This window comes from Sinohyriopsis cumingii, chromosome 2 (genome assembly GCF_028554795.1).
Source record: "Sinohyriopsis cumingii isolate HCF-2022 chromosome 2, ASM2855479v2, whole genome shotgun sequence".
In the NCBI taxonomy this organism is placed as follows: domain Eukaryota; kingdom Metazoa; phylum Mollusca; class Bivalvia; order Unionida; family Unionidae; genus Sinohyriopsis; species Sinohyriopsis cumingii.
In genome coordinates, this window is record NC_142962.1 from 21,298,656 (window position 1) to 21,326,207 (window position 27,552).

At 32.9% G+C, this 27,552-nt stretch overlaps 1 protein-coding gene across 5 annotated transcripts in view; it reads left to right on the forward strand.

Annotated features, from left to right (window-relative positions):
- Positions 1 to 5,582: 5,582 nt before the first annotated feature.
- Positions 5,583 to 27,552, forward strand: part of LOC149804442 (dehydrogenase/reductase SDR family member 7-like) — a 36,081-nt gene continuing 14,111 nt past the window's right edge. For 2 of the 5 annotated variants that reach the window (XR_016415691.1, XM_089940447.1), the window contains exons 1-6: positions 5,583 to 5,711; positions 12,258 to 12,381; positions 19,542 to 19,691; positions 20,457 to 20,563; positions 22,753 to 22,945; positions 26,771 to 26,817. Coding sequence is in view for 4 of the 5 variants with exons in the window: in XM_089940447.1 (XP_089796573.1) it covers positions 5,631 to 5,711; positions 12,258 to 12,381; positions 19,542 to 19,691; positions 20,457 to 20,563; positions 22,753 to 22,945; positions 26,771 to 26,817 (702 nt within the window). In the remaining variant the exon portion in view is untranslated. Of the gene's footprint in view, positions 5,712 to 6,350; positions 6,411 to 6,579; positions 6,599 to 7,098; positions 7,118 to 12,257; positions 12,382 to 19,541; positions 19,692 to 20,456; positions 20,564 to 22,752; positions 22,946 to 26,770; positions 26,818 to 27,552 lie in introns of those variants that run through there. The other 3 variants (XM_089940457.1, XM_089940466.1, XM_089940476.1) reach the window with 3 other exon arrangements.

The following is a 27,552-nucleotide window of genomic DNA, read 5'->3' on the forward strand; positions in this document are numbered from 1 at the left end:
AGAAGGTCTGATTTTTTTTATAGTAATTTGCAGAAATTTCATACCGTTTTCCTGTTTAAACTATCCTTATTTACCTCTCTTTTTCATTCCTTTTATCTTAAAAGTAGCTCTACTCTTCCTGAAACAGTAGATGTAAAGATTCATGTGAAGGTTGTAATTACAAGAACAAAAATAAGAATAAATCGTTCCAGATTTTAATGAAAAATTGCAAATAATGTTATATATATATATATATATATATATATATATATATATATATATATATATATATATATATATATATATATATATATATATATACATATATATATATATATATATATATATTGAATGTAAAAAACAAAAACATAATGAATTTTAATGTTATGAATATCATCTATACAGCGTATTTAACTTTTGTCTATGATTGTAGATTGTAATTATCATTTATAAACAACATATTACACATTTTGTCCATGACTGTAGATTATATTTTAAGATAATTGAAGTTATTTTAAATAGGTTGTTTCCTTGGCTTCAGTTCTGCACCCCAGTCTTGATAATGAATCTATTTACAGTTTGGGGTAATTTTCTGTTGGTATGATTGACTATTGCAACATGTCAGGTGGGGAGGTATTAGGACTTAGAGTCCTGGAGATTTATATAAGATGGAAGAAGTGAACAAATTTTAATTCCTATTCATATTACTGTTCTTGTTTTATTTTCAGTCTCAAGAAGTATTTATTGTGTTTAGATTTCATTTGAGATAGTAATGATTATTGAAATTACAAAGTGCTCGTATGATTGTTTGGATTTGCACATACAGATTGTTTCCCTTGTAAATTCACTCATTCACAGAACAGCATACATATAAATATTTTTTAATAAAGTTTTAACATAAAGCATCTAATACCAATCTAAAACAGATAAAAACAATTGGTTAGGTCGTGATGGCCTTGTGCTTCAACCTTTTGACCCGTTCATCATGAGGTTTCCCTGTATTTTGTAGTGAACGCAAATTTAAAGTTTGGGGTAAGTACGTTATATATAACTCAGGTTATTACATGGAATGGTGGTCATAATGGTTTTGACCTTTAGACTTCCCTGCGTACGATGACCAAATCAACACAAAGTCGCACCTAATCGAGAGAGATGATTGTTTCCCTGTTGCGCAACCCAACTGCAAAGGTTGATGACTGTACCGAGCGTATCAAACGGAAACCAAGTTGTCAACGGACGGACAGATAAACTTGATAATGTTCATCTTTCTGTGAGAGTATACAAGACTGAAAGAGGCATATGCTGTTCTCAAGGCTATTTGAAGTTCTTAGGAGGGATCTATTAATTTCCATGCTTTAATACAAAAAAATTTGGGTGAAATTAACAGCGGTGGGTGTGTGGTGCATATTACTATTTGAAATAAATGCGTTCAGAGGCGTTTGAATAAAATTTTCAGCATGTTGACTCAAGTGTATACAAATGCATGCAAAGTGGAATGCATGCTTCCTTAGAAATATGTCGTAGTATTTTGGTTTTGTTTTTTTAAATCCGAGCTACAAAGCTGACAAACTGAACAAATGGTTTGGAAAATAACTTAGATTTTTGCTTCCCAGTTTCAGAAGCAATTTTCAATATTTTGGACTATATTTTTTACAGGACAATCTATTAAAATCGTGTTCGAATTTATCGCATCCGACGAACTTGTTGAAGAATGTGAACTGCATTTTCATGGTCAGTTTTCCAATCAAAGTAAGAATATTATTTCTGCCATCAACACTTCAGTTCTTGTTATCATATTCAGTTAAGCTAACAATTTTGCTCTAAATCTTTCTTTGTTACCTCATATGAGGAACATAGATGACAAAAGCTGTAATATCCCATATCTTACAAAGTTTATAAGCTATCTAATAAACAATATTAAATATCTTAATAATTTAATGTTCATTATAAGAGATGTATAAGATAGATTATAATGTATGATTGACGTTTTATGATGTTATAATATCTTTAAGGCATTTAATAGCATATTTTATAAACTTTATAGCATATCTGATAAGGTCACTGAATATCCCATAAAATTGATATCTTACAAAAATTAAAAAGAACTTTCATAAACAAATATTATATATATATATATATATATATATATATATATATATATATATATATATATATATATGATCATTTGTAAACAATAAGTTTACTTTGATTTGAGTTCAGGACATTGGTTGATTCCTTGGTTAAACCATGGTCTGGTTGATTTTGTCATGTTTTTTGCTAAACCTTGTTTACGAATAAGATGGAACTTTCTAATGGAAAGTACCTAGGTCCAGGTTATACTGTGTTGTGTGTATGTCAGGTGACAGTCTGTATATAAGGAAGGCCATGTAAACAATTATACATTCTATTTTAATATCCGTCTTTGTGGAATCCCTTTTAGTTGTGTTCACATTTATGATATTCCTTTTTTTTTCTTCAATTTTTGGGGCTTATTTTAGTTAAGTCATCCTTCCTCTGATGGAATATTAGTATTAGCAATCATCTTGTTGTTCGAGTCAGTCATTTGTGATATTGTTATCTAACATCTTTTTAATCTCACAAACAAATTGTATAAGGTGACCATGAAATGACATCTTTCTCTATTGAAATTTACATCTTCCAGATTTGTTTTTGTTTATGCAATATTGGTTTACAAAGCCTATGTATATTGTCATCTGCTCGATTGGTTGTAAATATTCTTAGATGTTGCGTATTTTGTGTCTTATACAATTTTTTGTCGTAATGTCAAATTTCTTCTCAGCCTCTAGAATAACCTTCTTTTTCAAATTCTTCTTGAAGGTAGTGTTTAATCCTAGTTTAAACGATGTTTTGTTTTTAAACGATTTAGGTCATATTTTAAAATCCAGTAAGTCAGATAATCAAGATATGATGAGACATTACAGATTTGTGTGTACTTGAACATGCTTTTACGTAAATTTAGAAATTGCTCTTTGAATGTCAAACTTTGATTATTCAAGTCTTAATGCTGCACAGTGTATTGCACTCCTCTGTGGACCAACTTTTGTGAATGTATGAAAAGAAAACTAGTTGTTGATTATAATAATAATCTTCGTTGTCTATTAAGCCTTCCAAGATGAAACAGTATCTCTAACATGTTTGTAAACTATAATTCATTTTCGAGGAAGTAATGAGAAAATATTATAACAAGCCGAAGGAGTTTCTTTACCAAACGATTTCAACCACGGCGTGAATCCAGATAGAAGTCACATGTTTCCCCTAGATTCCAAAGATTTACATACAATTAATGTTGTAAACTGGAAATTCCAACGTGTCCTAACTATAAATAATTTTACTCTAACTAATACATGACTGCAAATCTCACAACTATCTAACTGCTTGTCAACCTCACAACAACATGGCTTCGCCTCATTAAATTTGCGTAACGTACCACAAGTATTCCACGCTGTGAAAACATACAACTCAAGCACCTAATACAGGGAACTATATTTACTACGTCGTCTTAGGACAGTTGAATCATGGTTTTAAGCAACATTTCACCTGTAACTCTACACCATATTTACCACCATAGCAACAATAAACGGCGCCACCAGAAGATGAACAGTCTCTTTTCAATTATTCCACTGTGTAATTTACCAGTAATTTACCAATCCCCAATCATAACTACTGCATATGGAGTCACGCAATCAGTTCACACAAGCAGATTCTAATACGAGCTAATCAGGGACACTCATGCAGCTCTGATTTGAATTCACTAAAAGTAAACCATGCAATTATGAAATGTCACTAAGAATTCACTCCATGACGTTTGCTCATAGTAACTGGCTAATTATTCGGCATAAGGACTATATCCCAAGGACCGACTTCCCATTATCAAACAAGTAATCACAAAAATCTAAGAAATCCTTAAAATGGAGAGCTATAAATAAATGCGCATAATCCATATTTATTACAGTATGTATTTTCAATGATGTCAAGAATCTCTAATAAACTGTATCTTGAAATTTCTGTGAAATGATTATATTCGTTTAAGTTCTTGTATTATAGAGATATGGAACAAATTATCCTTTAAATGTCTTACTTAATCATAGTCTTAACAATGCTGGACGTAGTCTGTTGCGGAAAATAGGTGTGTAAATGTACATAAGATATCTAGGTGTTTTATGTTTTAAATGCTTTTATTTTATGTTTGTTTTCTAATATAGATGTATGGACTATACAGTCTGAAATAATATTTTCTTATCTTATCTTAAATGATTGATGTAACCAGTTTCATAACCATGTCACATAGTAATAACAAAGTTTCGTCACCAAAATCAGCGTGGTGTAAATTTACTTTTCAGTTTGTTGTATAGTTTTGGAACATTGTATGTAATGTATTTATCGGTGTTATAATCTTGCTACGTTAAAGTTATTACTTCAGTTAACATCTGCTTGGTGTCTGATAATATCGAAAAAGACTGTATAAAAGTTGTTGTTTACACGTGCAACTAAAACACAAGTCACCTATGACCCGATGCTTCGATTAAACTTTTCAATACATTCATCTCTTCACCTATCTAATTCTGAATGCTCTCGCATCCCTCAACAAAACATGAAAATTTAATTGGCATAGCTTTCCCCATATTTCGAACCGAGTATCACACTGAAAGATCAGAAACTTCAGGTTGTCTTCATCTTCACGTATCTGGTCCTCAAATTCTCAAGAGCAGTCAACATTGACATTGAGGTCAAGATAACAATTTCCAAAGCCAGTTCAGCTTTCGTAAGACTACGTGAGAATGCGTAGGACCGCGGGGGAAATCAGTCTTACCACCAAACTGAAACTGTACCGTGCAGTAGTGCTCAACACACTCCTGTATGCCAGCGAGATATAGACTGTCTATAGCAGACATTCCCGACAACTCAGTCAATTAAACATGAGCTGTCTCCTAACATGAGCTGTCTCCGAAGGATTATGTGGATAAGATGGTTAGACAAAATTATTGATACCGAGGTTCACATGTGGGAGATAATTCCCTGTCCGGATTGACCTCACCCATCTCCGCACGCCATGAAATGTGGACAATAGGCAATTTTTATACCACTGAAGAAATCATGTGAAATATTCATAGAAAAATACAGGTTTGTTTTCAAAAATCAAATTTATTTTTAAATAATCTACATGAATTATGATCTTTTGAATCAAACTCAAAAACTATATACTGCTATATATTTTCGGATACCGCACCTTTCGCACCTGGCTAATGCAGCTACTGTATATACTGCTATATATTTTCGGATACCGCACCTTTCGCACCTGGCTAATGCCGCTACTGTATATACTGCTATATATTTTCCATACTTTTCATGAACTTTACACAACATACTCATGAATCTGTTTTCAATCTCTTGGATTTTTTTCTTCTGAAGGGAAAGCGCCAGCATTAAAGAAATACATGAACCAAATGAGTTGTAGAAGCATTCTTTTGTTTTCCCCAAGGGGTCACTTGCTACCCCAACAAATTATTTTCCTTCCTAATTAGTATTCCAACAAACGCACTTCTTTCTAATTAGTATTTCAACAACACCACTTCATTCCCATGGAGTCAAATATCTTGATGTACCCTATATGATTATTTGTATCATCCTGAATGGTCATTTACCCACAAGTTTTGAGGAACAGAAGATACACTGTTCTAAAAAACTGTTATAAGGAGAATTTTCAAGACATGGTAAGTCCAATTTTTGCTAGTTTTACCTACATATAAACCCCTCCTATATGATGTCATCGACAGCCATATTGGTTGGCTATTGAAATGTTTTAATTCTGATTTTATATGTTGTTTGTCACTTAAAATTAACTCATTCAATCCCTTGAAAATCGTAAACAGCAATCATAAATAAAAAGAACACAAAATTGGTTATCTTACTAGCACTGGGAAATTCTATATTACAGTTTCTTTGAGTATGCTCAAAATGTAAACAAAATACACAAGCACTAAAAATGAACATTCTTTTTCAGTGCAAATGACGTTCTAAAAATAAATGCAGGAGACTACAGAACTCATTACAATTACACACAGGAGAAAAAGTGTATGTACAGTTTTAAAATTCTGACACAATATAAACCGTACCCTTTTTTTACAGCGTGTGTGACGAATTTCTAAGATCAAATATGCAAAGACAGATCAGCTATACCATCTTTATAATTTGCCATCGTTTGAGCGATATATCGGACATTGATTTCATTTTCCTCCCAGACCAACTGGCGTTTAGGTCCAGTGTCGGGAAGGTTACTAAAATGAGCGTTGTACCGTCATTTTCTGTCTTTATTGATTATCCGGTACGGTTTTTGAGTTCTTTGTAGATGTGATGAAACATTTGGTACGTTGAGGTCAGTTGAACGTCAAAGTCACTCTAAGTGCCGCAAAGTAAGCTGACTTTAGAACACACTATTAGAAACTATTTACGTCTTAAATGATTAGCTGTGAAATCCGCTAAATACCATCCTCTTGCAAACTGAAAGTAGAGACCAAATTATCCCCAGGTCCATGTCCCTGAGGGGTAGACACGGACTTTGTTGCATGGCCGTACTCTTTTAGCAGACGAGCTGGATCATGTATTGTTGCTTTTTTTTTTTTTAACAAGAATGATATTGGTATTTTAGAAAACTGCCAAGAGTCAAGGCGCGAGTGAACTGTTGTATGAACATTTGTTACGTTGTTTACCATGAATGAAATCTATCAGAATTAAAGATTTTTCTTGTCTTTCACGCTTATAATTGGATAAGAATTTGAAAGGCTTTGAGTTAGAGGGAACGAACAGGAATTTCTGTAGATGCTAGGCCAGTGTATCGCCTGTTTACTGTTTAGCAGGGACATGGTCTAAGCAATGACTGTTTAGCAGGGACAATACCATAACAAAGAATGTTTAGCAGGGACTATATAGTCCTAAAAGGTAGGATGCCTCCCCTGCTAAGTGCTTTTGGAATAGCCCAGAAATACAAATTATCAAGGGAGCCCTCTTTCATCTTAGGACTAAGCAGGAACAAGATCCTAGTATAGCCTGCATAGTATAGACTATGAAGGATATGGCTCTAGCATACTATTTAGCAGGGACATGACCATAGTCATAAAATGTAAGACATAGCACATGTTGTGTAGGACTAGGGCATGACCCTAGCATAGCATGTTCAGTAGGGACATGATCCTAGCATAGACTGTTCAGCAGGGATATGACCCTAACATTTCATACATGGCAGTAACATCACCTTACCATAGCCTGCTTAGCAGTAACATCACCCAAGCATAGCCTGCTTAGCAGAGACGTGACCCTAGCAATGACTGTTCAGCAGAGACATGACCCTAACATTTCATACTTAGCAGTAACATCACCCAAGCATAGCCTGTGTAGCAGTAACATCACCCAACCATAGCCTGCTTAACAGTAACATCGCCCAAGCATAGCCTGCTTAGCAGTAACATCACCCAAGCATAGCCTGCTTAGCAGAGACATCACCCTAGCAATGACTGTTCAGCAGTAACATGACCTTAACTTAGAATGTTTAGCAGGGACTACTCCTACAAGGTAAGTAAAGATGCCTCCCCTGTTATTTGTATTTTTTGGTTATCTCAAAGACAAATATCAGGGGAGGCATCATACATTGTAGGACTAAGCAGGAACATGACCACAGCATGGTCTGTTTAGCAGGGATACAACCCTAACATAGCCTGCTTAACAGGGACAGGACTCTAGCATAGACTATCAAGGATATGACCCTAGCATACTGTTTAGCAGGAATATGACCCTAGCATAGCTTATTTAGCAGGGATATGACCCTAGTATACTGTTTAGCAGGGATATGACCCTAGCATAGCCTGTTCAGCAGGGATATGACCCTAGCAATGAATGTTTAGCAGGAAAAGCAACCTAGCATTTCATACTTAGTAGGAACATTACATTACACTAGCATATACTATTTAGTAGGGTCATGACCCTAGCAGACTTTATCAGGGACATGACCCTAGCATTTCATACTTGGCAGGAACATCACCCTAGCATAAATTGTGTAGCAGGAACATCACCTTAGCATAAATTGTGTAGCAGGGACATGACACTAACAGACTTGATCAGGAACATGACCCTAGCATAGCCTGCTTAGCAGACACATAACCCTAGCATAGACTATCAAGGATATGGCCCTAGCATAGCCTGCTTAGCAGAGACATAAACCTAGCATAGACTTTCAAGGATGTGGCCCTAGCATACTGTTTAGCAGGAATATGACTTTAGCATAGACTGTTCAATAGGGACATGACCCTAGGATAGACTGTTCAGCAGACACATGACCCTAACATTTCATACTTAACAGTAACATCACCCAAGCATAGCCTTCTTAGCAGTAACATCACCCAAGCATAGACTGTTTATTGGGGACATGACTGTAGCATGGACTGTTTATTGGGGACATGACTGTAGCATGGACTGTTTATTGGGGACATGACTGTAGCATGGACTGTTTATTGGGGACATGACTAGCATGGACTGTTTATTGGGGACATGACTGTAGCATGGACTGTTTATTGGGGACATGACTGTAGCATGGACTGTTCATCTGGGGCATGACCATATCATAGTCTATTTAGCAATAAAGGTAGGTTCTTGCAAATACAGTTTGCTTTTAATGGTGCTAGCATATTAGAGTGATAATGGTAAATGAACACATTCAGTTGTATAGTCATGCGTACACCTGAAACATCTGCAGGACATGGATGTGTCAGATGCAACAATGTTAAAGAAACTAACCAATTTGTACATGTAAAGAATGATAATGTTCAATAAAATATGAAAATTACATTCATGTCAGATCTATCTACATGTACACTCTGTCTATGGTGATTTCAAATGTGAATACTCGCATCAATTTTCATCACTATATACAAATGTGTCAATGTCCACTTAACTTGAAAAGTAAGTGCCTGTTACCTACTGTTGCAAATAGTATTTTTCTCCTTGGACATCATACTGAATAATGATAACTTGGTTGGTTTGATCAGTGATCACTCGGAATTGTACAAGTGTGTTAAAATACATTCTGAAATATCTGCATAAATAACAGTCTCTCTTATACTTTAACAAAGCAAGTAAGATTGTGGGCTAAGAACATTATATTTGAAAACTCTGTTTTTGCTTATGTAACACCCCTAATTTTAGCTGCTAACATTCATACTGAAAAATTTCCATGAATCTGTTCATCAGTCAAATCCCTATCATTACCAGTACAGTCAAAACCCTATTATTACCAGTACAGTCAAACCCCTATCATTACCAGTACAGTCAAACCCCTATCATTACCAGTACTGTCAAACCCCTATCATTACCAGTACAGTCAAACCCCTATCATTACCAGTACAATCAAACCCTATCATTACCAGTACAGTCAAACCCCTATCATTACCAGTACTGTCAAACCCCTATCATTACCAGTACAATCAAACCCTATCATTACCAGTACAGTCAAACCCCTATCATTACCAGTACAGTCAAACCCCTATCATTACCAGTACAGTCAAACTTATAAAGTTCCTGATGGATCTGCACCTGGAGGAGGGGAGAGAAGGGCAGAACTGGGGTGCATACTTGCACCTAAAATTGATGCAGATACCACTTGTATGCTTCCTTGAGTATGTTTTCTTTACAGTTACATAGTTTTAAATCATGCACTGGAAACATTTAACATGCAGGAGCCTCTTCATTTTTGCCACGTTGGCTCCTATTGGGTTTTTTGTCACACTAACCCCTCTCCATGTTTACACCCCCTCCCCCAAATTATACTAAATGATATCTGCACATACTAGAAAGTACTTGTGTGATTTAAGGATTCCATGCAAATAACATCATTTATTTTAAGTAGTTTTTTATTTTCAATTTTTCTCAGTTCTGTGAAGGAACAAGGAAGTACTAATTTTCTCCAAGAAATAAGACAGCCAAGACATAACCATATGTAGCAAACTAATCTGAAAAGAAGAGGTTGTTGTGGTTTTGTAGTTCATTTTATATCATTGTTTATTTACCTGTAAATTGTGAGCAACAATGAAGAACTCTGTTAAGTTCATTTTAACTGCAAACAGAAGGTATAAAGCAAGGAATAAATGTCATATGTAGCAATTTTTGGATGTAATGTGTGTGTTGCCTCCTATGTTGCCCATCAGTTTATGTTTACCCATGGTTATATTGACAGTACTTCTAAGTTGCCCATCAGTTTATGTGTACCCATGGTTATATTGACTGTACTTCTAAGCTGCCCATCTGTTTAAGTGTACCCATGGTTATATTGACAGTACTTCTAAGTTGCCCATCAGTTTATGTGTATCCATGGTTATATTGACAGTACTTCTAAGTTGCCCATCAGTATATGTGTACCCATGATTATTTTGACTTTATTGAAAATTTTAGTTTAAAAGATAATCTCTTAAAATCTATCTGATATCAAATTCATGATGATTTTTACTATAAAATAACTTTCAAAAGTTCCATTGTTGTTGTTTGCACAGTCTTGACCAGATATATTGAAAATGTAGTTGAAGGGGAGACAACTGGTATTTTAACAATGGAATGCATAACAAAAACAAGTATTTAATTAAAAACACTCTTCAGGACTAAAAAATATTGCTAATATCGACTTGTATTAAAATTTGTTAGTGTTGTGTTTGTTACACCAGATTTTTACACTTTTTGGCCAAATCACTGACATGTAAACCTAATTCAGGTTAAACTTGCTTTTGATTGTATGATTTCTTAGCTCACATGCTACCACATTCTGCTGGCCTCACTAGCAATGTTTTCGCTTATAAACCATGCAAAACTAGATGGAAAATGTAACTTTAAAATCTTTGATAGATTTAAAGGAAAAGAAAAACTTATTTGGTATATTTGATAGTTGACATGTTTTACTAATATTCTTCTAAGAATTAGCTTTTCTTCAAGCTGTCTAACAACCTTTCAGCTCTCATGGCAACCAGGTGAAAATTCCTTTTTAAAAAAAGCTGGCCAAATGGTATTATATTGGCTTGTGGACTAGTGTTAGCAAAGTAGCAATCTCAGATATACTTGGACTGTCTTGTTATATTATTTATCAGTGAAAATCTGTATAGACTCGTAGCATTTTTAGCTTTACTTGTCATAGACCAAGAGAGCTTATGTGATGGCCATTTTGAAAATCCTTTTATCACTACTGCTTCTGAATAGATGGTCATATCAACATAGGGTTTGCAAGGAAGATTTCCCATGATGTCTAGTTGGTCTTATAATGAAAATGGTGCTGATCTGATACCTGATATGACCACCATGGCAGTTATCTTGAAAATTTTGTTATTGCTGCTTCTCCAGAATGGATAGTAATATCAATTTGAAGATTTCACTAGAAGACTTCTTATGACATCTAGTTGGGCCTTGATGAAAATGGTTCCACATGGACATCCAGTATGGCCAGCACAGTTGGTCATCTTGAAAATCTTATTATAGCTACTCCATCTGAAAGGATGGTCATATGAACATAGGGGTTTCACCTAAATACTACTTCTGATGTCTAGTTGGTCCTAAATGAAAATGGTGCAGATCTGGCTTCCATTTTGGCTGCCATGGCAGCTTTCTTGAAAATTATTATTGCTACACCTCCTGCATGGAAAGTCATATTGATATGGAGCTTTCAGCAGAAGACTTCTTATGATAGTTGGTCCTAACGAAAATGTTTAATATAACCAAAGAAGCAACCATCTTGAAAATCTTGTACTCCTTCTGAACTGAATGTTGTATCAGCAATGGGGTTTTAACTGGAAGATTTATTGTAGCATCTTGTTGTTTAGTTGGTCATAAATAAAGTTGTGCAGGTCTGATGTTCAATATGGTCATCACAATGGCCATCTTTAAAATCTTGTCACTAAATGAAAATGGTGCCAATCTTACATCTAATATGACTGCCTCAATGGCTAATTTTAAAATTTTATTTCTCAAGAACATCTGAAATGTTTTCAGCACTCATCAGTCATAAAGAAAAATGGATATTATCTTGAATTCCAAGACAAATTTGTTTTGGTCAGTAGAGCATTAGTTCCTTCAAGAGACTCTTGTTTTAAAAGTAAAAGTCTGTGCTCTTTTTTTTAATCATGACAACCTTAGGCTTAGTTTGCCAGTTTCAATAATCTGAAAATACACATGGCTGACATCCGTACTGGTTAAAATTCTTTACAGAGATGTACTGTTTTTATTTCTTTACTTAGATGGAATGGTTATCACTTGCCTTGCTGCTTATTTTGGTTTACCTGATGGGACAGGTTGTGAGGCTCTTGTTTGCAAAGACTGACTTGGTTCTTCAGTGGTGTGAACTATTTGGAAAAGCACCAGGTATTTCATTGCTTTGGCATTATGTTGTAAACCACTTTGAAAATTCCTATCTTCTTTAACGTTTTAAAATTGGTTTGGACAAAATGATTGTAATATTAGCATTCACATTAGATTAAACGGTTCTAATAGTGGCATTGACATTATATAAAATGATTCTTATAGGGGCATTGACATTATATAAAATGATTCTTATAGGGGCATTGACATTATATAAAATGATTTTAATAGTGACATTGAAATTATATAAAATGATTCTGATGGTGGCATTGACATTATTTAAAATGATTGTAACAGTGGCATTTACATTAGATTAAACAGTTCTAATAGTGGCATTGACATTATATAAAATGATTGTAACAGTGGCATTTACATTAGATTAAACAGTTCTAATAGTGGCATTGACATTATATAAAATAATTCTAATAGTGACATTGACATTGTTTAAAATGATTGTAACAGTGGCATTTACATTAGATTAAACGGTTCTAATAGTGGCATTGACATTATATAAAATGATTCTGATAGTGGCATTGACATTATATAAAATCATTCTGATAGTGACATTAACATTATGTAAAATGATTCTGATAGTGACATTGATATATAAAATGATTCTGATTGTGACATTAACACTATATAAAATGATTCTGATAGTGACATTGACATTATATAAAATGATTCTGATAGTGACATTGACGTTATATAAAATGATTCTGATAGTGACATTGACATTATATAAAATGATTCTGATAGTGACATTGACATTAAATAAAATGATTCTAATAGTGACATTGACATTATATAAAATGATTCTGATAGTGGCATTGACATTAAATAAAATGTTTGTAATGGTGGCATTGATATTAGATAAAATTAATGAAATATTGGCGTTGACATTGGATAAAATGATTGTAATACTGGCATTGACATTGGATTAAATAATTGTAATATTGGCACTAATATTAGATAAAATGATTTTGATAGTGGCATTGACATTAGATAAAATGATTCTAATGGTGGTATTGACATCAGATAAAATGATTGTTATATTGGCATTTACATTAGATAAAATGCTTGTAATGGTGGCATTGACATTAGATAAAATGATTGCAAAACTGGCATTGACATCAGATAAAATATTTGTAATACTGGCACTGACATTAAATAAAATGTTTGTAATATTGTCATTGACATTAGATAAAATGATTGTAATACTGGCATTGACATTAGATAAAATGTTTGTAAAACTGGTATTGACATGAAATAAAATGATTCTAATATTGGCATTGACATTAGGTAAAATGTGTGTGTGTGTGTGTGTGTAATTTGGATTTTTAACGTAGCTTTAGCAATTTTTCAGTTGTATCGCTATGATTGATGTCAGCAGTGTGACAGTTTATAGTGATGTCTAGCACTGGGGCATCATGCCACAGACAAGTAGCATGATGTCCCACCCAGTCACATTATCTGACACCAGGCTGACCAGTCCTAACACTAACCTCTTAATGCTGAGCACCTAACGAGGCAGCTGTTAGTATTATTTTTGTAAGTCTTTGGTATGACTTGGCCAGGGATCGAACCCACGTCCTCCTGCATCTGAGGCAGACACTCTAACCACTAGGCCACCGGAGCAGTCTAAAATGTTTGTAATGGTGGCATTGACATTAGATAAAATGACTGTAATATTGGCATTGACATTAGATAAGATGATTGTAAAACTGGCATTGACATTTCGTATGTTATGTGTTTAGGCTCAAATAAACATTGACACAAGAAAGAGTGAAAACAACAAGCTTTGAAAAATATAACAATTTATTTCTCTGGAAAAATACTGTAAAAATGAAAAAATATGAAAACTTACGGTTTCCAGAATCTAATTCAAAACTAATACAAGAATAATCCACGAATAAAACTTTTTGAAGTCCTAATATTGAAATGTTCTAATGATTCCAAGTTCGAGTCCCAACGAAGAATCCAAGATGAAAGGCGATGACTTATGCTGTAGCCTATACTGTGTTGACATCTACAGTTCCTTGTAGAAACATAATAATTAATCCTCTGGTCTTGGAAATCCAAATAAAATTGTCAAGCAGTGTCCTTGTTCAAGAGTTCTGTATTGAATACAATAATATTTCCAGAGAAACTAATTAATCTTTTAGAGTCCAAATAATTTATAGAAAAATTAACTAATAACTCAAAAACTCAAAAATTCAGTATTTCAATACCGGTCACAACAGAAGAAAACAACTTGACTTCAAGTGTTTAAAAGCCCCAGAACTGTGAGATCTCTCTCTAAACATCACTATTAATACTAAGTATCTTGCAATTTCGGAAATGCCTAATTGCGAAATAGAGGGTGATGTGATCATGTTTACATCTAAAAGTCACATAGCTCCTGTATGTCCTTGATAAGAACCAATCATTTTACTCCTAGAAAAAAATTATTTACTTGACCCTCAATCAAGGCCAGGAACTAAGCCAAATATAGAAACAAGTGTTTCTATTATTAGGTATCTAAGGAAAACTCAGGTCAAACTGAATTTTCTGGAGAATATCAAGTTCTTAGTAAACAAAATTACATTACATTGACATGTAAAGAAAATACAAAGACTCCAAAGCCGACAAACAATTAAATCAAATCAAACACAAATTAAATCAAATATAAATTAAATCAAATATATGTAACATGTTATATAAAATGTTTGTTCTACTGGTATTGACATGAAATAAAATGATTCTAATATTGGCATTGACATTAGATAAAGTATTTGTAATGGTGGCATTGACATTAGATAAAATGATTGTAAAACTGGCATTGAACTTAGATAAAATGTACTACTGGCATTGACATTAACAAAAAATTATTGTAATATTGGCATTCACATTAGGTAAAATGATTGTAATATTGGCATTGACATTAGATAAAATGACTGTAATATTGCCAGTCACATTTAGTGGCATTGACATTAGGTAAAATGATTGTAATATTGGCATTGACACTAGGTAAGATGTTTGTAATATTGGCATAGACATTAGGTAAAATGTTTGTAATATTGGCATTGACATTAGGTAAAATGTTTGTAATATTGGCATTGACATTAGGTAAAATGTTTGTAATATTGGCATTGACATTAGGTAAAATGTTTGTAATATTGGCATTGACATTAGGTAAAATGTTTGTAATATTGGCATTGACATTAGGTAAAATGTTTGTAATATTGGCATAGACATTAGGTAAAATGTTTGTAATATTGGCATTGACATTAGGTAAAATGTTTGTAATATTGGCATAGACATTAGGTAAAATGTTTGTAATATTGGCATTGACATTAGGTAAAATGTTTGTAATATTGGCATAGACATTAGGTAAAATGTTTGTAATATTGGCATAGACATTAGGTAAAATGTTTGTAATATTGGCATTGACATTAGGTAAAATGTTTGTAATATCTGCATTGACATTAGGTAAAATGATTGTAATATTGGCATTGACATTAGGTAAAATGTTTGTAATATTGGCATTGACATTAGGTAAAATGTTTGTAATATTGGCATTGACATTAGGTAAAATGTTTGTAATATTGGCATTGACATTAGGTAAAATGTTTGTAATATTGGCATTGACATTAGGTAAAATGTTTGTAATATTGGCATTGACATTAGGTAAAATGATTGTAATATTGGCATTGACATTAGGTAAAATGTTTGTAATATCTGCATTGACATTAGGTAAAATGTTTGTAATATTGGCATAGACATTAGGTAAAATGTTTGTAATATTGGCATTGACATTAGGTAAAATGTTTGTAATATTGGCATTGACATTAGGTAAAATGTTTGTAATATTGGCATTGACATTAGGTAAAATGTTTGTAATATCTGCATTGACATTAGGTAAAATGTTTGTAATATTGGCATAGACATTAGGTAAAATGTTTGTAATATTGGCATTGACATTAGGTAAAATGTTTGTAATATTGGCATTGACATTAGGTAAAATGTTTGTAATATTGGCATTGACATTAGGTAAAATGTTTGTAATATTGGCATTGACATTAGGTAAAATGTTTGTAATATTGGCATTGACATTAGGTAAAATGTTTGCAATATTGGCATTGACATTAGGTAAAATGTTTGTAATATCTGCATTGACATTAGGTAAAATGTTTGTAATATTGGCATTGACATTAGGTAAAATGTTTGTAATATTGGCATTGACATTAGGTAAAATGTTTGTAATATTGGCATTGACATTAGGTAAAATGATTGTAATATTGGCATTGACATTAGGTAAAATGTTTGTAATATTGGCATTGACATTAGGTAAAATGTTTGTAATATTGGCATTGACATTAGGTAAAATGATTGTAATATTGGCATTGACATTAGGTAAAATGTTTAATATCTGCATTGACATTAGGTAAAATGTTTAATATTGGCATTGACATTAGGTAAAATGTTTGTAATATTGGCATTGACATTAGGTAAAATGTTTGTAATATTGGCATAGACATTAGGTAAAATGTTTGTAATATTGGCATTGACATTAGGTAAAATGTTTGTAATATTGGTATAGACATTAGGTAAAATGTTTGTAATATTGGCATTGACATTAGGTAAAATGTTTGTAATATTGGCATAGACATTAGGTAAAATGTTTGTAATATTGGCATAGACATTAGGTAAAATGTTTGTAATATTGGCATTGACATTAGGTAAAATGTTTGTAATATCTGCATTGACATTAGGTAAAATGATTGTAATATTGGCATTGACATTAGGTAAAATGTTTGTAATATTGGCATTGACATTAGGTAAAATGTTTGTAATATTGGCATTGACATTAGGTAAAATGTTTGTAATATTGGCATTGACATTAGGTAAAATGTTTGTAATATTGGCATTGACATTAGGTAAAATGTTTGTAATATTGGCATTGACATTAGGTAAAATGATTGCAATATTGGCATTGACATTAGGTAAAATGTTTGTAATATCTGCATTGACATTAGGTAAAATGTTTGTAATATTGGCATAGACATTAGGTAAAATGTTTGTAATATTGGCATTGACATTAGGTAAAATGTTTGTAATATTGGCATTGACATTAGGTAAAATGTTTGTAATATTGGCATTGACATTAGGTAAAATGTTTGTAATATCTGCATTGACATTAGGTAAAATGTTTGTAATATTGGCATAGACATTAGGTAAAATGTTTGTAATATTGGCATTGACATTAGGTAAAATGTTTGTAATATTGGCATTGACATTAGGTAAAATGTTTGTAATATTGGCATTGACATTAGGTAAAATGTTTGTAATATTGGCATTGACATTAGGTAAAATGTTTGTAATATTGGCATTGACATTAGGTAAAATGTTTGCAATATTGGCATTGACATTAGGTAAAATGTTTGTAATATCTGCATTGACATTAGGTAAAATGTTTGTAATATTGGCATTGACATTAGGTAAAATGTTTGTAATATTGGCATTGACATTAGGTAAAATGTTTGTAATATTGGCATTAGGTAAAATGTTTGTAATATTGGCATTGACATTAGGTAAAATGTTTGTAATATTGGCATTGACATTAGGTAAAATGTTTGTAATATTGGCATTGACATTAGGTAAAATGTTTGTAATATTGGCATAGACATTAGGTAAAATGTTTGTAATATTGGCATTGACATTAGGTAAAATGTTTGCAATATTGGCATTGACATTAGGTAAAATGTTTGTAATATCTGCATTGACATTAGGTAAAATGTTTGTAATATTGGCATTGACATTAGGTAAAATGTTTGTAATATTGGCATTGACATTAGGTAAAATGTTTGTAATATTGGCATTGACATTAGGTAAAATGATTGTAATATTGGCATTGACATTAGGTAAAATGTTTAATATCTGCATTGACATTAGGTAAAATGTTTAATATTGGCATTGACATTAGGTAAAATGTTTGTAATATTGGCATTGACATTAGATAAGATGATAGTAATATTGGCAATCACCTTAGATAAAATGTTTGTAAAATTGACATTGACATTAGGTAAAACGTTTGTAATTTTGACATTGACATTAGGTAAAATGTTTGTAATATTGGCATTGACATTAGGTAAAATGATTATAATATTGGCATTGACATTAGGTAAAATGACTGTAATGCTGGCATTCACTTTAGATAAAATGTTTGTAAAATTGACATTGACATTAGATAAAATGCAGGCAGAATAGATATATTCTTTATTATGAGATAAAAGTTTTGTTTTCATATTTCCTCTTTAAATTAAATTTCCCTTAGTCATCCTTGATCCATTGTCATCTTTGTATTAATCAAATAGCCACAAATATCCATGCCTCCTCAATGGAATAACATTATATCTTAAAAAATTTACAATTTGATGTCCAAAGGTATAGAGGTATATAAACAAAAAGGGGGAGATAGAAACAATTTGGTTTTGATGCATAACACATCCCAATATGCACCCTCATTATAACATTTCATGGCAATATATAAAGAGGTATGTTATTAGGTCCAGCCATGATTTATAACCAGCCTGTAATAATTTCTACAAAGCAACTTACAGCAATCCAGTTTGGGTATATGATAAATATTATTACAGAATTCACTAACAATGTATTACTTGACACTGTAACTTTTATGTTAGTAGGTAATAGTATAAAAGTTACAGCAAGACATGTAGTATCAATACACTTTATTTAGTTTTCTGGAACTGAGTCATAGTGATCCAGTTTTGGTGCCTGACAATATTCATCTTAAGAGCACTCAGAGTGTAAGTTTGATGGTGGTAGGTGAAATGATATTGCAATTGGGGCCAGAAAATAAATGTAACTAATATTTAATAAATCTTTAAAAATAGCTCAAATTGACCAAGTTTTGATGCACAATATATGCTAATTCTACGATGCACCATGGTGTAAGTTAGATGTCAGCAAGTGGATTAGTAGAGGATTTATGGGAAGACCAGAATGAAGATGGGCGGATAAACCAATGGAAGAAGTTAAGATTTAATATCACTTTTAGTTCCAATCAACCTTCTTTGTAAAGCTCTGTTTATTTAGTTTGCAACTCATTCATATCATACCATTCTATCATAATTCCTTTAAATCTGAAACATTCTCTATTACAGCTTCCTTGTTAGGGAAGGTGGTCTGGATAGCAGGAGCTTCAAGTGGGTTGGGAGAGGCTCTAGCATATGAACTGGCTGAAGCTGGGTGTTGTCTGGTGCTGTCTGCTCGCAGGGAGGACAGATTGAAAGCTGTCAAAGCTCATTGTATCGGTTAATTTAACTCTCTGCGAAAAAGTTTTGCTAGTCATGGAATAAATTCATTTCTTATCGTCAAGGTGTCGCTTGCACAAATTTAGAAATTTAGACATAAACTCTTTAGCATTTTGAAACTTGTATAGCCTGTAGATATTTTACAGTTGATTAAAGAAATTTTTATCCTGAAACTTGACGAATTGTAAATTTCAGATTTCTAGGTATCAGGATTTCAGTCCATTTTAGTGACTTTGTTTTTCAATGAAAGAAGGAAATGGAAAGTAGATTATTCAAAGGCAAGTAGGCATACTTCAGAAGCAACTAATCCTAAACAATAAGCTGAAAAAAATTACTCATTATTTATATAAGCTAAGATTTAGTTTTAGATTTATTAGTGTATGCATTATTAATATGGCAGTTAATCAAAATAATCAAAGATTGGGAAGAAAAGTCATATGACCAAGTGTTAATTTTCCATAATCATTTATCAGTGATTATAGTTTTTCTGTTCTTTTATTTGGTGACTTTTGGGGATGAAATCATTCAGAAAAAATAAAATACGTGAATCACATCTTGAGTCGATATAACCTTCCATCATTTATTACAGCTGAAGTGCCAATAACATGGCAAATGACAAATTTCCCTTTAAACCATTTGACTTTATGGGATACAAACAACAAGAATGTGGAAATGACACTGTCAATGAAAAATAAAGTATTTCCAACCGATTAACTAGAACTCATGGAGAAAATTATATATGATGTTGAAAACTTCATGTTCTAGAGAGAAGCCAACTGAAAGCAGATGACATTTTGGTATTACCACTGGATATGCTGGCATTTGATACACATAAACAGGCTGTGGAAACTGTTCTTAAATACTTCAAAAAGGTTTGTAATTCAGTTAGTGCTAATTGAATTATTTCCTACACCCTGGTTTTCATAGAAAATGGTGGGATATTAAGTTAGGCCAGTCCATCCATTCACTTTCCTTTTGGTAGTCTATCTATCCCACCTTTGTTTCCAAACAATAGCTCACTTAATTATTATTGAATTTCTGCTAAATTGCTATAAAGTTTGATTGTCAGCCCTTTAGATCATTTTTATAGTTATATCGTCCGATTTCCAGAACACTTGCTTACAATAAATGTTTTAAATATTATTGGATTTCAACTAAATTGCTATAAAGTTTGATTGTCATCCCTTTACATCATTTTTATAGTTATATCGTCCGATTTCCAGAACACTTACTTACAATAAATGTCTTAAATATTATTGGATTTCAACTAAATGGCTATAAAGTTTGATTGTCATCCCTTTACATCATTTTTATAGTTATATCATCCGATTTCCGGAACACTTGCTTACAATAAATGTCTTAAATATTGTTGGATTTCAATCAAGTTTATATGCATCTTCATATTGATGAAACTGTGTAGGATTCATGCTGGACAGAAATTTTATAATGAAATTATTTCTGTCTCGTGTTGAAGGGTGGAGAAGTAGGACACCAGGCAGCCAAGAACAGCCAATTCTAGTTTCAGGCAACTAAGTTTCTTAAAATGCTTGTGCCTGTACAGGTTCTAGTTGCCAGTAGTTTGTGTACAGAATGTTTTCTTGGATATAGGGTTAGTAATAGTCGCCTTTGAATTGTTCTTTATGTGCCGTAAAGCTGAAAATTGTTATGCCAGGTGTCACCTGTGGCAGATAATGATACAGGTGATAATTTTCCTGAGTGTCATAGCTTGAATAAACAGGTAAATGAGGCATGATCTCTTTGATCCAAGTAGCAGTGCCGTGACCTTATTTGCATACATACGCGCTTGTTTGAATTCGTAAAGCAAAATTAAATGTCATTGGTCAAGAGTGTCCTACTACAAACAACAAAATTTACTTTTCTATTCTCATCGGGGTAAATAGCACATGCTGAGTTTAAAACTGAAAGAAATGATGTCAAGTAATAATTATTCCAAGAGCTTTACATAGGCAGTTTTGAAAACAAACATTAATAGTAGAGTCACAGTCAGCTCATCTAGACACATGATGTGCATGTGTGAACATGAGTAATAAGAAGAGAGATGACTTAAAAAATTCATTTTATCATGTCCCAATACATATAGTAAATAAGGTATTCTGTTTTTCAGACGTATCCGAGTCTCACAATTTTTCATAGTGAATGTTTTGGAGAGGGGCATTGTAAGAAGGGGTCAAAATGGTTATATTTTTACTTCTCCACTGCAGATTGGTGAATATATTTACTGTAGTGGATGTTTCTGAGATGGCATTGTAAGAAGTGGTCTAAATGTATATTTCTATACTGCAGACTGGTGTAGATATTTACTGTAGTGGATGTTTCTGAGAGGGGCATTGTAGGAAGGGGTTGAATGGTTATTATGTACATCTCTACTACAGATTGGTGTAGTTATTATCATAGTGAATGTTTTGGACAGGGCCATTGTAAGAAGGGGTCAAAATGGTTATTATGTACTTCTCTACTACAGATTGGTGTAGTTATTATCATAGTGAATGTTTTGGACAGGGCCATTGTAAGAAGGGGTTGAATGGTTATTATGTACATTTCTACTGCAGATTGGTGTAGTTATTATCATAGTGAATGTTTTGGACAGGGCCATTGTAAGAAGGGGTCAAAATGGTTATTATGTACTTCTCTACTGCAGATTGGTGTAGTTACTTACTGTTTTGGATGTTTTGGAGAGGGGCATTGTAAGAAGGGGTCTAAATAATCATTATGTACTTCCCTACTACAGATTGGTGTAGTTATTTGCTTTTTTGGATGTTTTGGAGAGTGGTATTGTAAGAAGGGTCTAAAAGATTATTATGTACTTCTCTACTGCAGACAGGTGTGATATTTACTGTTTTGGATGTTTCTGAGTTGGGCATTGTACGAAGGAGACCATTGTTTTACCATAATTTAATCTCTAGTAACAAGGTCACAACCATTTTTAGTTCACAAAATGATTTAATTAGATCCAGATTGAAGCAGATTTAGGAATAGGAGAGATGGTGAACTACATGTGGTACTTATGTACTTCAGAATTATAAGGAATTACTTTTGACAGATAGACATCCTGGTAAACAATGCAGGACGGTCCCAGCGAGCCCTGTGGGAGAAGACATCCCTGGATGTTGATTGGGAAATGCTACAAGTAAACGTTCTTGGTCCTCTGTCCTTGACCAAAGCTGTCTTGCCCCACATGCTAGACAGAGGAGAGGGTCATGTTGTCTGCACCAGCAGTGTAGCTGGGAAATTTGGTATGTATCAGATGATGCAGGTCATTAAACAATGTCTCAGATGACTCGGGTAACTTTAATTATGTATCATGATGCAGGTCACTAGACAATGTCTCAGACGAGTTGGGTAACTTTAATTATGTATCATGATGCAGGTCACTAGACAATGTCTCAGACAAGTCGGGTAACTTTAATTATGTATCATAATGCAGGTCACTAGACAATGTCTCAGATGACTCAGGTAACTTTAATTATGTAGGTCACTTAGACAATGTCTCAGATACTTGGGTAGCTTTAATTATGTATCAGATAAAGCAGCTCACTTAATGTCTCAGATGACTTAAGTAACTTTAATTATGTATCATAAATCAGGTCACTTAGACTATGTCTCATATGACTCAGGTAACTTTAATTATGTGTCAGATAATGCAGGTCACTTAAACTATCAATCAGATAAAACAGGTTACTTTGATCATGTATCAGATGATGCCGGTCACTTTGACAATGTATTAGATGATGACAGTCACTTAAACTATGAATTAGATTATCCAAGTTACTTTGACTGGATCAGATGATGCAGATCACTTTGACTGTTAATCATTTAATGCAGGTCATTTAAGACAATGTATCAGATAATACAGGTCACTATGATTTTGTATCAGATAATACAGGTTACTATGATTTTGTATCAGATGATGCAGGTCACCTTGTAAATCAGATGATGCAGGTCACTTAGACTAATGTTTCCAGTTCAGATAACATACTTTTAAGGGAATAAATTTCTAGCAGATAGAAATGTGGAGATAAAAATCATTAAGTATTTGTAAAATTAATTCAGCATATTTGTGGCATGAAAGGTTTGCAGTTGTAGCTCATAATCAGTACAGATATTCAGAGCTCTATGTAAGCACATCATGTGCATCCAGTAGCCCATGTCCAGTTGACACTCATGAGGTTATCATTGGACCACCCCCACACCTAAATGTTTGACAACATGTATCCTATAAATGCACATTTTACCAGAGTACTTGTGAAAACATTCACTATTGATAATCAGATTAATAGAAGAAAAAAATGTTCTAACCAGTCATTGACCATAAGATTTTATGAGATGGACTGTTGTCCAGGGATGACCTGTTGTCCATCAGACACAAATCTTCCAATGTCTGTCTAGCCATTAGCATAAGTTTGTTATTGCTAGTAAACTTGGAGAAATGCCACGAAACTGAACACTCACATCTTAAGATCTTAAGTTGGCCCAGGTTTTCCTAAATGTAAATGCTCAGAAATCCAATATGGCTGCCACTGTGTCCATTGTGAAAATCTTGTTCTTGCAACTCCTTCTAAATGGATGATCATATCAACATAGTGTTTTCACCTCTCACAATGCTTGGTTGGTCCTGAATGAAAATTGTGCCAATCCAATTTCCAATACAGCAATCATGGCAGCCATCTTGAAAATCATGTTATCACTACTCCTGAATGGAGCATTATATTGACAGTTTTATTATACTGAAAGACCATTTATGATGTCTTGTTTGTCCTAAGTGAAAATGGTGCTGATCTTATGTCCAGTATGGCTGCCACAGTTGATCTTATTGCTTAAGAAAATATCAGAGTTGGCAATTGAAAATAAGTAACCACTGCTACTAAAATGACTGTTAAAGGGGCAAAAAACTGTTTTCACAGAATTCAATCAAATTTGACAGTCACCATCCTTGGAGTATTGCCTTTCAATTGTACCAGTGACTTAGATTTGTTGTCAAACATGGACTGTACCAATGACATGTTTTTGCTGTCAAACATGAACTATACCAGTGACATGTTTATGTTGTCAGACATTGACTGTACCATTTACATGTTTTTGCTGTCAAACAGGAACAATACCAATTACATGTTTTTGTTGTCAAACATGGATTATACCAATGACACATGTTTGTTTTGCTGTCAGACATGGACTATACCAGTGACATGGATTTCCTGTCAAACATAGACTTTACCAGTGATATGGATTTACTGTCAAACATAGACTATACAAAATGACATGTTTTTGCTGTCAAACATGGACTATACCAATGGCATGGACTTGCTGTCAAATATGGACACATTATAAAAAATAAAGAAACTCTTTAAACAAATACTTCTCAAAAAAGCTTGCAATAACATTTGACCAAATTTTGCAGAGAGTATAATGGCATGAAGGATTTCAAATCTCAATAAATGGTTCTAATCACTGTCAAAGTATAATGGCATGACGGCTTTCATATCTCAATAAATGGTTCTTATCACTGTCAAAGTATAATGGCATGAAGGCTTTCAAATCTCAACAAATGGTTCTAATCACTGTCAAAGTATAACAACATGAAGGCTTTCAAATCTCAAATGGTACTAATCACTTTAAAATATGACACTCTTACTAACAGACAACTTTTAGGGATGGAATTGCATTACATAATAGAAACATTATTTTATTGGAGTTATTTTGCCTGATGTTAACAATAATGTAACAATTTACATCAACAATTGGACATACATACAATCATACCAAAAAATATTTATGGTTACAAAATTATGTTTCTATTGTTACGAGTCTGTGCTCTTAAAACAAGTAACAGAAAAGAGTGAAAGACAATAAGCTTTGTAAAATTTGACAAATATAATTTATTTTCCTGGAATACTAAGTGAAAATGAGAAAAAGAACTTTCAGTACTGCAGCATAGATCCTAAAATAACACAAGAATTAAAGACACAAGTCCTAGTAATAAAAAGTCCTGAATAAAACTCATTACAACTCCCAAAGAAATCCAAAAAACAGAAAGTGGTGACATGTCTGTTATATCTTATAGATTGTTGATGTGTCAACAGTCTTTTGTTTTCATCACAGTAATATAATTCCAGGTTTGAATTCAGTATAAATTCCAGTGAATGTCTTTATCCAAGAATTTTATCAGAGCACTTTTGTATTTCCAGAGAAATTAATCATTTGAATTCAGTAAGTTGAAGAAAATAAAATTCAGCCCAACTGAATAAAACTTGAAAGTGCTAGATGTTAAAGCACAAATGACCAAGTCATTTCAATTATAAAATTATATAGTTCTCTACTTGACCTCAGGTCACAATTAGCATTTTTTAAAAAATAACATTACCTAATGGAAAATAACCTATAATGATCCTGATGTTTATAAAATCAAAACCATAACCAGGATTACACTCAGGAAATTCCAAACTTTGACCTGAATAAACATATTTACTTTTATTAATAATGATCCTGATATTAAGCCCATACACATAAGGAATAATTTAGCTATGTATTAGTTGTTTATATAAAACGAAATAAAACAAAAAGTCAATCAGGTCAAGCAGAAATGAACTCAGTTTTAATTACAGAAAGCACTCAAGCAGATATTGGCCAAAGTTTACAGAAATCATTCTGGAATAAAACCCTTCCAAGATTGAACTAATGATTGTGATCCACCATCAAATATGGCTGCCTTAAAAAATACATTAAGTTACTACTTGACAGTATACCATTACTAAAATGAAGAAAACATAATGGCTACTAAATCTGTTAAATAAACAGTTCGACAGAATTTAATCAAGTCATAACAAAAGTATTATGTTGAGGCCATCCAAGTTTGTAGCAGTGTGTCATCAAATATGGCTGCCAAAACTAAAATTAATTCAAATATAAAAAATAAATAAAATAATAATAAATGTTGATTTATCTTTCTTGGATTATATTAGAAATAATTCTTGGCCTACCACCAACTGTTGAAGCTGAAAAGTCATGCAACAATTCTGGTTTAACATTATTGTGTCATCTTTGTAATACTTTTATTTTACCAGGTATACCAGGCTTAGGAGCTTACTGCTGTTCAAAGAATGCTTTACAAGTAAGTAGATTTAAATATACCTTGAAAGACAGTGGATGCACTATATTATTGCTGACAAAAACTTGAGCATATGACCTGAGCATTCAATTCCAACAATTTAAATTCTGCTCAACCAATCATCTCCATGCTGATTCACCAAAAGATTTTCATATTAAAGTTTCAACATACATTGGTCTCACACCATAATGCTCATCATACAGCTGCTTGTCATATAATGTGAGTTATCCCATTTAATTGGTCATATAATGTGAGTTGTCCCATTTAATTGGTCATAAAATGCAAGTTATCCCATTTAATTGGTCATATAATGCGAGTTGTCCCATTTAATTGGTCATATAATGCGAGTTATCCTATTTAATCCCATTTAATTGGTCATATAATGCGAGTTGTCCCATTTACTTGGTCATATAATGAGAGTTGTCCCATTTAATTGGTCATATAATGTGAGTTATCCCATTTAATTGGTCATATAATGTGAGTAATCCCATATACTTGGTCTTATAATTATCTCATTTAATTGGTCATATAATGCAAGTTGTCCCATTTAATTGGTCGTATAATGCAAGTTGTCCTATTTAATTGGTCATATAATGCCAGTTGTCTCATCTAATTGGTCATATAAAGCAACTTGTCACATTTAATTGATCATATAATGCAAGTTGTCCTATTTAATTGGTCATATAATGCAAGTTGTCCCATTTAATTGGTCATATAATGCAAGTTGTCCCATTTAAT